Here is an 11,690-nt window from a genome sequence, read left to right as displayed (position 1 = left end):
AACTTTGTGCCGAAGTAGCTGAAATTCTGCACCAAGAAAGAAACTGAATTTGGCAACCTGTATAAATTATGCAACTTGTGCTCATTTTGCATAATTTATTTTGTTTTTGCTATCCCCAGGGCAGGCCAAAGCAGTAAGCCTATGCAGAACATGGGTGCCCTGTTCACCAGGAGCCTTGATCAGACCCCTGTCTCTGTGGCTCTTTGAGTTTTCATCCCACCAAGTATTTCCAAAACATTGCAGTTTTAAGGATGAGAAACTTGCTTTTAGAAGCAGGGAGAGAGGAGAACAAAACAAAAAGTTATGGGTTTTGGAACAATTAATTCTACACCCAATACAAAATGAAGGCATGCAGTGTGAGCATAAAATGACTTGATACATGCAGCCCTGAGGGTCATCCACATACTTACATATTTAAGGAAGAGGTGCAGCTCTTTATGTTCCAATGGGTTGATCGTTGCCTCAAATAGAGGTAAGAAGATGTTCTCTAGCATTTTGCCAAAGCTAGGCAGAATATTTTTTGACCTAAAAATATCACTGAAAGAAACAGGAATCTTAAATATATGTTTATTTAAGATTTATTTATTTAAGATTTATTTATTTATTTAAGATTTATTTGCTTGGGGGAAAAGGCATGTTTCTTAGAGACCAAGTATACTGACCAAGGGAATAAATAAATAATGCCTGGTAAATATACAGAATGCAGTTAAGATATGCATATTCCCTAAAGCATGTGGGGATTATGCAGAATGGCTGGAGAATGTACAAAATCCAGCCAATATTTCTCAAGGCCTGTTGGGGATTATGTATATTATGCACACAATTCCCTCTTCATGGGTGGATTATGTGCACATTCTCCACAAGGCCCAGGGAATGTGCACAATGGTGAGATGTTAAGCACATTAACCAGTAAACTTGCATTCTCCTTAATGCTTACATACAGTATCTGTGTACGTACACACAGAGAGAGACAGAGAGAGAGAGAGAGAGAGAGAGAGAGAGAGAGAGAGAGAGAGAGAGAGAGAGAGAGAGAGAGAGCTTATGCTTTAACTGACCTGTCATACTTTTAATTCTTCATAATAAGCAAGGAAGATTTACGGTAAACTCAAATATAAATAAATAAAATTACCTAGTAATTACCGGATGAGAATTAGTTTCCTCTACAAACCTGCCCTGAAACAAAATATATTGTCTCAAAATTCAATCCTGAAATCTCTCCTAACAAGAGCTTCAATTTGAGTGACTAATGCAGCATGCATACTTGTTTGCATTATGCTGAGTAGAAAAACTAATGATGGCAACCTGCTTCCTAATGAGTAATGTGATTTATGGAGCCTTGAAGTGCCTTGTGGACCCATTATTTAGCTCCCCAGTCAATGCATGTTGGCCATGCATCATAATCTCTAGCAAATAACCATGTCTTAGATACGGTATTTACAGATGCAAAAATTATAGTTAAAACTATGCCAGCCTTAGTTCCCTATAACACTAAAAGACTTGTGTGAAAATTATTTATCTGATTTTTCAGCTTGCAGTTTGTCTGATATGTAGACCAATTCCCATTGCTAGTCTGAAGTGCATTTTGATTAAACAATCACAACAATTACAGAGGTTTGCAGTTTATATTTTACATCATTTTAAATATATTTTTAGTTCAGCCTTAAAAGCAGACCCAGAAAAGGTTGAGGGACGCCATTATGGCCTCCAAACATGTACTAGCCTGGCAGGGTAGGCTGTGGAACCAACAGAAGCTCCCAGATCATTCAGCATGTGTAATACAGGCCAGTCCTACCCTGTTAATGGCGCCAGTCCTGCCCTGATATATGTACATCAGAGACAGTGCCAGCATCATTAACAGGGTGGTGCTGGCCATTGCACGCAGGCTCAGTGTACCTAGAGTAAAAGCTTAGCCCAGCCACCACCCAGCTAAGCTGCATCTAACTTCAATTAGATGTATCAAAAGAAGTTTGGGGGAGGAGGTAGCTGCAGCCCCACATTTAAGGTGATGTGTTATTTGGCTTTTAAACATGGCTCTGCAGCTTACACAAAAGTGATATTTACATGTGATGTTGGTTTCATAAAAATGATACACTGCTTGATTGTATATAAAAAAAACACACACACACCCTCAAAGCTGTGTACAAAAGATATGACCAAAGACAACATTTCCCTACCTCGCCCCCCCGCTCTGTTCAACTAGCTAACACTTGTACAGAAATGCAATGTCACATCATGTATCTTCTTTACCTAAACATTAATGAGAGAAGGAATGGGGCACGGGCAGCCATGTAACAAAGCGAGAGGTGAGGAACCACTTTTTTCTGTAAAGGATTGCATGGCAATAGATTGGGCAGGAACTGCTGGTGGGCTGATTCAGAGCCTCCCCCTTTTCTCTCTCTCAACTACACCTTGCCTCTCTCTTTCCACCCCTTCCAGCGCCACCCACATGGCTGACAGCGAAAGGAACAAATAGCTCATCAGTGCCCTGAACTGATTGAGTGCAGACATAGGGCCACCCCAATATATGTTGGTACCCAAGGCAGAATAGCAAATGGAACCCCAAATCAAGGGGGTCAAGTTGTTTTGGTGCCTAAGACAGAAAAGACCACCAACACTTCTTCCATAGGAGTACAAATACCGTAATAACACTCAAAATTAACTACCCAAGGCAGTTTCCTCACTGTGCAATGGTAGGGCTGGCCCTGTGCTTCCTCATCCCTTTACTTTCTATTACTCCATCCATTCTCAGTTTCTCCTTTTCACCTCTCCTCATAAATTAGGCCGAGGGTTGCAGGTTCCCCATTTGATTTAAGATAACATGTATTTCGACTGATAGAAAAAAGTGAAATTGCTTCACACAGGATACTGTGGTACCGGTAGCTGCCATGGGGCAAGGCTGTTTGCATTACAACAGGAGAAGAGAGAAGATTAGACTTCCTCATTGTTTTTGAAAAAGTAATTGCATGATGAAGTAATGCTTGGGAGGGGAAAAAACACTATTCAGATAGAGAGAAAAAGAGCACCCATAAGGCTAAAAAACAATGACACATACTTACTAGATTCTAGGGACCTGAATCATCCAACGCATGTGCGGTGAGTAAACTTTGTGCCTGATGAACCACTTAGCTAAATTCTGCCATTCATCGGCAGAACGCCCATAAATTGACAGCCGAGGTTCTGTGTACTGGTATTTACTTTCTTCCAGTTCACGGGCAACTTCCTATTCAAAACCAAGCCATTATTACATTTCTGCCAGGAGCAACACACAATCACAAAAGCTTTACATGCAGATCTTAATTTGGAAATATGTCCATTGAAATCAATGATATAGAGTGTTAGCCATGTTTTGTGCAGGTACCTCCCCCCCAATATGCAGGATCCAGAGAACCCTGATGCATGTTTACAAATTTACTCATGTCCACTGACTTTTTTTTCTAACTTGCTCAAACTACAGCCCCCAAACCACACAAAGAATGGGACTTGTACACCTCTTAAACACCCTTTTTGTGATGCACTGCAGAAAAAAATAGTAAAGTTTCCAGAATTGAAAAGCCCTTTAGTGCATTCCTAACCTCACACATGTATGTCTATACCACAGTTCCTGTGAAAAAGGGTAAGCAGAAAACCTTCTTGCAACTTTAGAGCACGTCTAGCTTATACTGTACAGATGTAACACAAGACATCTCATATTCTATGTGGAGTTCAGTTGCTATCAGGATTCAGCACTTCCTTGGCTCAGCGGCATACGCTGCAATTAATATATTTCACATTACAAGTGTTTTCTACAAGACACTAAGACATAGTGAGTGAAAGGATTCAAAAACTGCCTACCTTCACCATACGAGCAAAATATTCACCACCAATATAGTTCTCTGTTTTCAAGTACAAGTCCCTCAGCTCACTTGCACCAACTGGATTATATTTGGAGTTGAATTTATCAAATCGGTGAAATGTCTGCCGATCCTGAGGTAAAAGGGGAAATGCGTATTCAGTAAACTGAGTATCAGTTTTTAACAACTCACATATTGTTAACTCGTATTATTGCAATATATTTATTTACATCTACTTGTAAAATATCAAAATGTCAATATATATTCTTAACTAAAGCATTCTTTAAGTAACAAAAAAATATATCACAAAAACCAAGAGAGTAATCTTCTCCCTCCATACATGGCTCAAGTATAAAATCGAGATCTCAAAATTCAATTTCATCTACTGGTCAAAATGTACTTACTGCATGGACATCTAGTGAGTCTACAGTAAGGTCATAGGGATCCATGTTGAGATTTTCAAACACCTGCTTTAAAGTTAACTTCTTGCCTTTTTTCTCTCCCACTATCCTGTTTGGCTCTGTTTGGTATGTGTGTTTAATGAATCTCAGCAAATGTTTCTGGTTCATACAGGCAGCAGCATGGATATGGGTGTCAACCTGAAATCACAAACAAGATTATTCTGGCTCAGCTGACATCAAGCATGCATATTTTACTATTAACCATCTGGCACAGCAGGTAATTTGAAAGATATTGAGCACCTTTCTCTAAGTGTGCTATGAAGCACTAACTTCAGCAACCCCAAGAGTCATCAGATATCAGCTTTTGGGAGCGAGGAAGAATATTCTTACATGGTTGGACTCCCCTTTCACCAACAATGTAATCTACGGATCACAAAACTCCCATTGTCTTGTCAAATGTAGCCCTCAGGCTCTGGTCAGAAAAGGAGGAAACCTATTCTGAATACATATGCAGTCAATGCTATTAAGGATAAGAGTCCTACTAGTTGTAAGATGTTCATTTGGAATTCAACATGCTTGTGAGACACAACACATATTCACCTGCATTACAGTTAGTGAATGTTCATTTTGTGAACATTCACAGAATGGGCTTTCCCATCTCCTCCTCCCCCCCCCCTTACAGGCTGCTGTGCCATGAAAATCTACTCCTGAAAATTGGGAGGCTATTCTGTAACATAATGCATGTTAAGTAGGAGGCTGAAGCAGGAGGGAGAAGTCACCTGAAATCAGTGAACTCCGCCACCCCTTGCACAGTCCCTTGGGTGTAAGTCATTGTGTATGCATTCTGCACAGACCCCCCTGGTGTGACTTTGCATTTATACATTTACATTTTCTTTCCAAATGTGTTATTCTGTTCCCACCCCCTGTCAAATATATCTTTTTTTTGACCTGATTTTACTTCCCGTTTCTCAGAATATCCCTGACCTCTAGTGAAGATGTCTGTCACAATTATGCCAATAAAATAGTGGTGAAGTCATCCACTGTTATGATCCTGAAGCCACATCATTACGTTGCAATACTTTAAATAATAATTTAAAAACATACTAAGGAGTGGCTGGGGAAACCCAGCCAGATGGGCAGGGTATAAACAATCAAAATATTTTTAATAGTAGTATTAGTGAATTTAATTTTTAAAAAAAATTCAATAAGGTATTTCACATTTAATATCTTCATTTGTCTTGTTTCCCTAGGGACTGATGGAATGCTCCTGTTCCCATGAGAAAAAACAATCTCTCAGTAGCAGCAGAAATGACAGAAGGGAAAACTGGGTGTGTAGCATCTGCTAAGGCTCTGAGAATTGTCTTACAAGGACTTCAAAGATGGGGAAAAGGAAAGATGAAATTGACATGATTTCTCCTCATCTCTGCAACCTCTCAGTTTTATTGTCTGCCAATGTCAATTTCACTTCCAGGGCAAAGAGATTGCTCTAAACTACTACTGCAGGAGTGAGGGGAAAATGTTTTCACTTTCAGTTCCAGCTCTTGGCAGTGTTTGCCGACAGAGACAGACCTTAGGCAAAATGTTGCACATTATCACCAGGTATGTAACAAGTGCTCCCTTCACCACTAAAGTGGAGTCTAGATAAACCCCTTTGCTGGAAAGGTGAAATTCAAGAAGCCCATATTAATTTCAGCTCTAAGGTAGAATTGATTCAGAGTCCCTGAAGCGACAGAAAAGTACTGTCAACACCTTCCTCTTGCCCATGCTCTTAAGCTTAAACAAGTTCTGTTTAAGATACACGTTTTCTACTCTTCAGACTCAATGAAACAAACAATAGGTAGCAATCCAACAAACAGCTGAAATCATCTGTGAGGCACTCTTATCCTGACAACTTCTTAGCCTGGAGGACTATCTACATACATCACAAAAGATATTACTGTAATACTTTTAGTAGAGAATGTCTGATTAGTGTACAGCATGCTACACTAAGTACAAAACAGAATGAGATCCCTAGCCCAGATCCTGCCATGATAAAGAAACAAAAGCAATCACCCAGCAGAAGGGGGTCTCTTGACTGTTCCATTGCCCTCAGACATTGGGTGGGGGGCTGACCTAGGAAGTGGCATTTTCTGTAGAAGCCCCTCCCCACAGAAGCATGTCTGGCACCTTCACTCACTCTAGCTGTTATTGTAATTGTTTTTAATACTGTCTTTATATTGCTGTAACCCACCCTGGGACCTTTTGGTGAAGAATGGGTAGTAAATCTAATAACAATATTATGATTATTTTGCTGGAAGTTTCAGCCACATAAATATAATATTTATTTATAGCAAGCAGGAGGATCATGGGTTTTTTTAAGAGCACCCAACTCAATGAGGGCTTTCATGGGGGAGCAGTATCATACTTGATGTCTTATACCAGGGTTGTCAACCTGGTCCCTACCGCCTACTAGTGGGTGTTTCAGGATTCTAGGTGGGCAGTGGAGGGTTCTACGGCACAAGCTGAATCCTCCTTCCATTGAGCACTGGTGGGCGGCAAGGAAATTTTACCATCAAGAAAGATGCATTAGTGGGCGGTAGGTATAAAAAGGTTGACTACCCCCGTCTTATACATTGTTGATCATCATAATCAACTCCATAGAAGAAACTGAGAACAGCAGCAATAGCCTGAGTATGCAAATTACAGAGAGAACATTCAGTCTTTATCAGGATGTTCAATGGAAAACACTGCATGTTTAATATATTTTTCCCCTGACCAAGCCAAACATGTTCCATGAAAAGGAATAGAATCTTCATCACACCTGCAAGATGTTTATACTGAGGAGGGGGGAAATGCCCCACATTAAACAGCTCATTTTGCAGTTCTGGCCTCAATGCCAAGATCCAAGAATGCAACACTAATGATTCTGTACCAGGTGTGGAGATCCTTTGGCCCTGAAGATGTTGCTGAACTGCAACCTGCATAATCCCTGGCCATTGGCCGCATTTGCAATGGCTGAAGGGAGATGTAATTCAGCAACATTTTCAGGGCCAAATATATACCTGGTTTATATAATGAGGAAGGAAAGACCACTGGAAATTAATTTGCACTAGCAGAAGCAGTGGTAAACTGCTTCTGTCCCACAATTGTGAGTTGATTCCAAACCTACTGCATATGTGTGAATGAGCCATTCACAAACAGAAGTTCCATGTTATTGACAAATTTCCTGCTTTTCCACGGAATCCCAGAAAACACAAGGAACTTACTTCTGAGTAAAAGAAAATGTCTAGGTATTACCATTTTCTTAGAACACTACTTTCCCAATGGGATCTCATTACTGCATCACCATCTCCACAAGTGCACCTAATAAAATGTTAATCCACACAGCAGCATGTTATCTAAAGGTCATAATGTACTCTTGAGCTCAGTTTTTGAAGCTCCTGGAGTTTTCAGAAGGTAGTACCATAAATGCCATGAAACTGATTAGCATTCTATAAACAGACAGTTCATTAGTGCACACTAATTATTCACCATCATAATTTAAAATCAGCTTTGCAAATCAGTTTCCACAAAAAGCAGACATCTATTAACCTTTGGTTCTTATGATCACTGTACATAATTCATATCTGGATTTAGTCTTTAATTTTCTATTAAATGTGCTTTGTAACAACTTCCACTAAAACCTAGAGAGTTTCACCAACAGCTGTATTAAAACAGATGCTTAAAACATCTACTAACACGAAGATATTTAATCACAAAATCACTGTGCATTCAAAATTGTGCAGCCATTAAACATGCCAAATCAAGTTTACTTTGGAACATTTAATGTTATTAGAGGAGGATGAAGTCTGCACTAAGGGTATAATTTTTAGGCAGAAAAACAATATATACCTGAACCCTTACAAGATCTGGAAGGCTGTGTGGCCAATTATTTTTTGCCTTCCATAGTCATCTTAAGTCCAATATAGTTATCTGAACCTGTCCTCATATAACCACCAAATCAACTGACCTTATCCCTACCATGAGAGCATGGCAGCTTTTTGGGGTGCCATGATACCGTGTGATTTTGCAGAAGAGATCTCACCTCGGAAAAAAGTGAAGTGACCCCAAATGCACGTTTTTTGGTACCACGAGAGCACAGCCCTGAAAAATGCTCGTCTTTTAGGCTCTGTGATCTTGTGCAGTTCACGTGACTTGCAAGGGAGCATGAACATAAAGAGGCACGTCCTGGTTTTGGGATTCAACATGTTAGAGGGTATGCTGCAAGCAATTGAAACAGAGGTGCATCACACTAATATATTTTTGCTGCCATCGTATTATTTTCCTCATAATCTTCTCCATCCACCTTTTCCTTCCCACCCTCAGCTAGGCCAGCATCCTGTTCTCACAGTAGCTGGCTAGACGCCTGTGGGAAGCACACAAGCAGGAACTGAGTGCAACAGCAATCTCCTTCCCAGTGGTTTCCAGCAATCTACCCTCAGGACAATCGTATAAATGAGCACTTTACATCTTCCAACCCAAGCTAAGCTTTCAAGCACATTGAGCTATTTTGACACCTTACAACACTTCAATGACATAGGTGTCATTTGATACTCTTATGAACACGTCTCTATTAAACCTGTCACCAAGATAGATAGATTCCATATTTAGATCAGTGATAATTACATTGACAGAAGGGTCTTGGTCACCCTGTTCAGAATTATGATCTATGTCTCTCCAGCACTTTCCTTTCATAGTCTCTCACTATAAACACTACTAGTTTTTCCACCTTGGGGCCTCATAAGATATTAGCTTAATAGCAGAAGCAGTTTAGAAAACTTTGGATCTTGAAAGCTAAAAATGGCTTCAGCTTCAATTGGTTTAAAACAGGCTTCCCCAAACTTCGGCCCTCCAGATGTTTTGGACTACAATTCCCATCATCCCTGACCACTGGTCCTGTTAGCCAGGGATCATGGGAGTTGTAGGCCAAAACATCTGGAGGGCCGCAGTTTGGGGATGCCTGGTTTAAAACAAGAGTTGGGAACTTGTGACCCTCCAGTTGTTCTGTACTGTGGAACCCCTGTCCCAGGAATGAGGGGTATTGCCAGGGGTGGATTTACTATGAAACTAATTAATCTTGAGCTTTGGGGCCCCTAATCCTGGATGGGCCCCAGAAGTTACTTTAGTCCACATTGTTTTAAAAGTTTGGGTCTAGTGGACCCACTTTGAGTTGCATGATGCAAATTGTTCAAATTTTTGTTGCATATTATTCCGACAATCCCAAAGTTTGAGAGTCAGTAGCACACATGTTGTAAAGGTGAGGCATGGTGGTAAGTTGGACGTTTTTCCCCTATTTTGTCCCTCCTGCCAGTTATTCCTCTAGGGCAGGCATGTCAAACCTGCGGCCCTCCAGATGTTTTGGCCTACAACTCCCATGATCCCTAGCTAGCAGGACCAGTGGTTGGGGAAGATGGGAATTGTAGTCCAAAACATCTGGAGGGTTGCAGGTTTGACATGCCTGCTCTAGGGTTCCCTCAAGACCTGAGGAGGAGGACGGGGCAAAAATTCCAGATGGCAAGCCAAAATGCTTGCACACTCATTGAACACTTAGAAGAGCACGACACTGATTTCCTCTAAGGGTCTTTTTTTTTGAGGGGGTTGTCATAGTGTGCGTTGTTTTTGCAAATGACTTTACTGTAAATAAATAATTGAATAAGTACTTCCAATGAATCTGGGGACATTGGCAGTTCACTTGGAAAAGCTTCAACCTGTTCTGTTTCCTGCCTTAATCACACTTTCCAGGAATGACTTCTTTTCTTGCAGAAGCTTGTCAACAACCTATTTTGAAACCAGAGAACAGAAGCAATATACCTATATACTGACTCTGCACTGCGAAAAAAAGTTCATTATATGTTGTACATAAATATATTTTTCTATGTTTACATTAACACAGGGTTGTATCAACTAATGCATATGCACTATTCAGCATTCTCCATAGTTTCACCACAGTGCCATCTAATAAAAGTATGAATTTATGCACACCACCATGAAAAGAACAACTTTTTTGCAATAATTAAGAGAACAACTCTTAAGGGCCTGGAAGACTTAAGTTTTCCTTTACTTTTCAGTGTTTCTTTCTTCTCTAAAATTATTTTTCTAACCAACTTCATCAACCATGTGGAGTTATGCCTTGAATGATTAATACTGTAGATCAGAAAAGGGCATGCAAATGAAGATTTTTTTTGGTTGAGGGATCTGTGCCAGCTAGATAGCAGGAAACATTTTATTCTGAGTGAAAATACATCCCTTTAAACTAGCACATATTTTGAAGGCCCGCACAAACCCTTACTCATACTATACATTCACAAACTTATGACTCCAGTGCATCAACACAATAAAACAGTAAAAATTAAAGTCTAATTTATGACTTACTAATAGCAGAATTCAACTGCTGTTTTTAGGAACTCACAATGTGCCTAGCCTGGACTGTATAAAGTCTGGAGAGGACTCTGGTTGCATTATCTACAGAAATTGTTGAAGTGTTAAATCTTTGTATTAATAATGGCTAAGATTAAAACAAAAAAGCCTGGCAAAACCTGACATATACTACTTCATCTCTACTGTGCTGCTTTCAATTCTCGGCAAAGCTGCCACCCATCCACAGTCATGTTACATGGCAATAATTAAGCAACACTTCTGGCTGTTGAGATTCTTAGTTCACAACAAGCCCTTAACAAGCCGGAAGAAGGCAGAGTTAATTCTATGAGGGTAATGTTTATGCCCTCCTCGCCTAAGGAAGGTCATTATGTCCCTACTAAGAACATGCAATCTTTTTGCCAGACATTCTTAGGCTGTTGACTGTCAAAATCCATGTAATAGCACACCATGTCATCTGACATTGAAGGTGGTTTCTCTGAACTATTTTTAAAGGCAGACAATCCAATAGGCATAGGGTTTTCTTTTAGTAGCACTATCATTCCAAACTGGTTCTCCCATCCCCTATTTCATTTATACATTCTTTCTTTTCTCAAAGTCAGCAATTCAGATTTTGATCATTTTTGTATCTCATCCTTTGACCAAGCAGCTCAACCCTCTCTGCTTTGGCTATTTCTTGCAACATTTTATTGTTGTTCCTTACTCATATCATATTGTTATGAATCATACTGCCGCAAGATGAAATAATGTTTTCCATAATATTTAATTCAACTTAACATCAGATGCTTCTAATAAGTGGTACTGATTAGATTATAAATCACAAACCAATCTATTTTGTACTTACCTTTCTCACATTGTAAAAATCCCGATGAGGATTACTCTTGAGTTCTTTAAGTTCAGACATTTCATTTAACATCTCATGTAAACCAAACTTAGATCCTAGAAAGTTAAGCCGCTTATGGCAGTATGTTTTTCTGTGGAAAAGGAAACACCGTACTTTAGGTATGGTCCTACAGCAAGTGAGAATGCTTTTACTTAAATAATCATAGAACTGGAAGGGACCCAA

At 39.8% G+C, this 11,690-nt stretch overlaps 1 protein-coding gene across 8 annotated transcripts in view; it reads right to left on the bottom strand.

Moving 5' to 3' along the window:
- Positions 1 to 11,690, bottom strand: part of AMPD3 (adenosine monophosphate deaminase 3) — a 34,729-nt gene that overhangs the window by 9,430 nt on the left and 13,609 nt on the right. For 7 of the 8 annotated variants that reach the window (XR_015949359.1, XR_015949355.1, XM_035119177.3 and 4 more), the window contains exons 6-10: positions 11,469 to 11,598; positions 4,235 to 4,429; positions 3,832 to 3,963; positions 3,057 to 3,220; positions 411 to 537 (exon numbers count right to left, since the gene is read on the bottom strand). Coding sequence is in view for 6 of the 8 variants with exons in the window: in XM_035119177.3 (XP_034975068.2) it covers positions 411 to 537; positions 3,057 to 3,220; positions 3,832 to 3,963; positions 4,235 to 4,429; positions 11,469 to 11,598 (748 nt within the window). In the remaining 2 variants the exon portion in view is untranslated. Of the gene's footprint in view, positions 1 to 410; positions 538 to 1,129; positions 1,174 to 3,056; positions 3,221 to 3,831; positions 3,964 to 4,234; positions 4,430 to 11,468; positions 11,599 to 11,690 lie in introns of those variants that run through there. The other variant, XM_088667412.1, reaches the window with a different exon arrangement.

The sequence above is a fragment of the Zootoca vivipara genome, chromosome 1 (assembly GCF_965207765.1).
Source record: "Zootoca vivipara chromosome 1, rZooViv2.hap1.1, whole genome shotgun sequence".
In the NCBI taxonomy this organism is placed as follows: Eukaryota; Metazoa; Chordata; class Lepidosauria; order Squamata; family Lacertidae; genus Zootoca; species Zootoca vivipara.
Note: the sequence above shows the minus strand (reverse complement) of the source record. Positions and strands in the feature narration are given on the sequence as shown.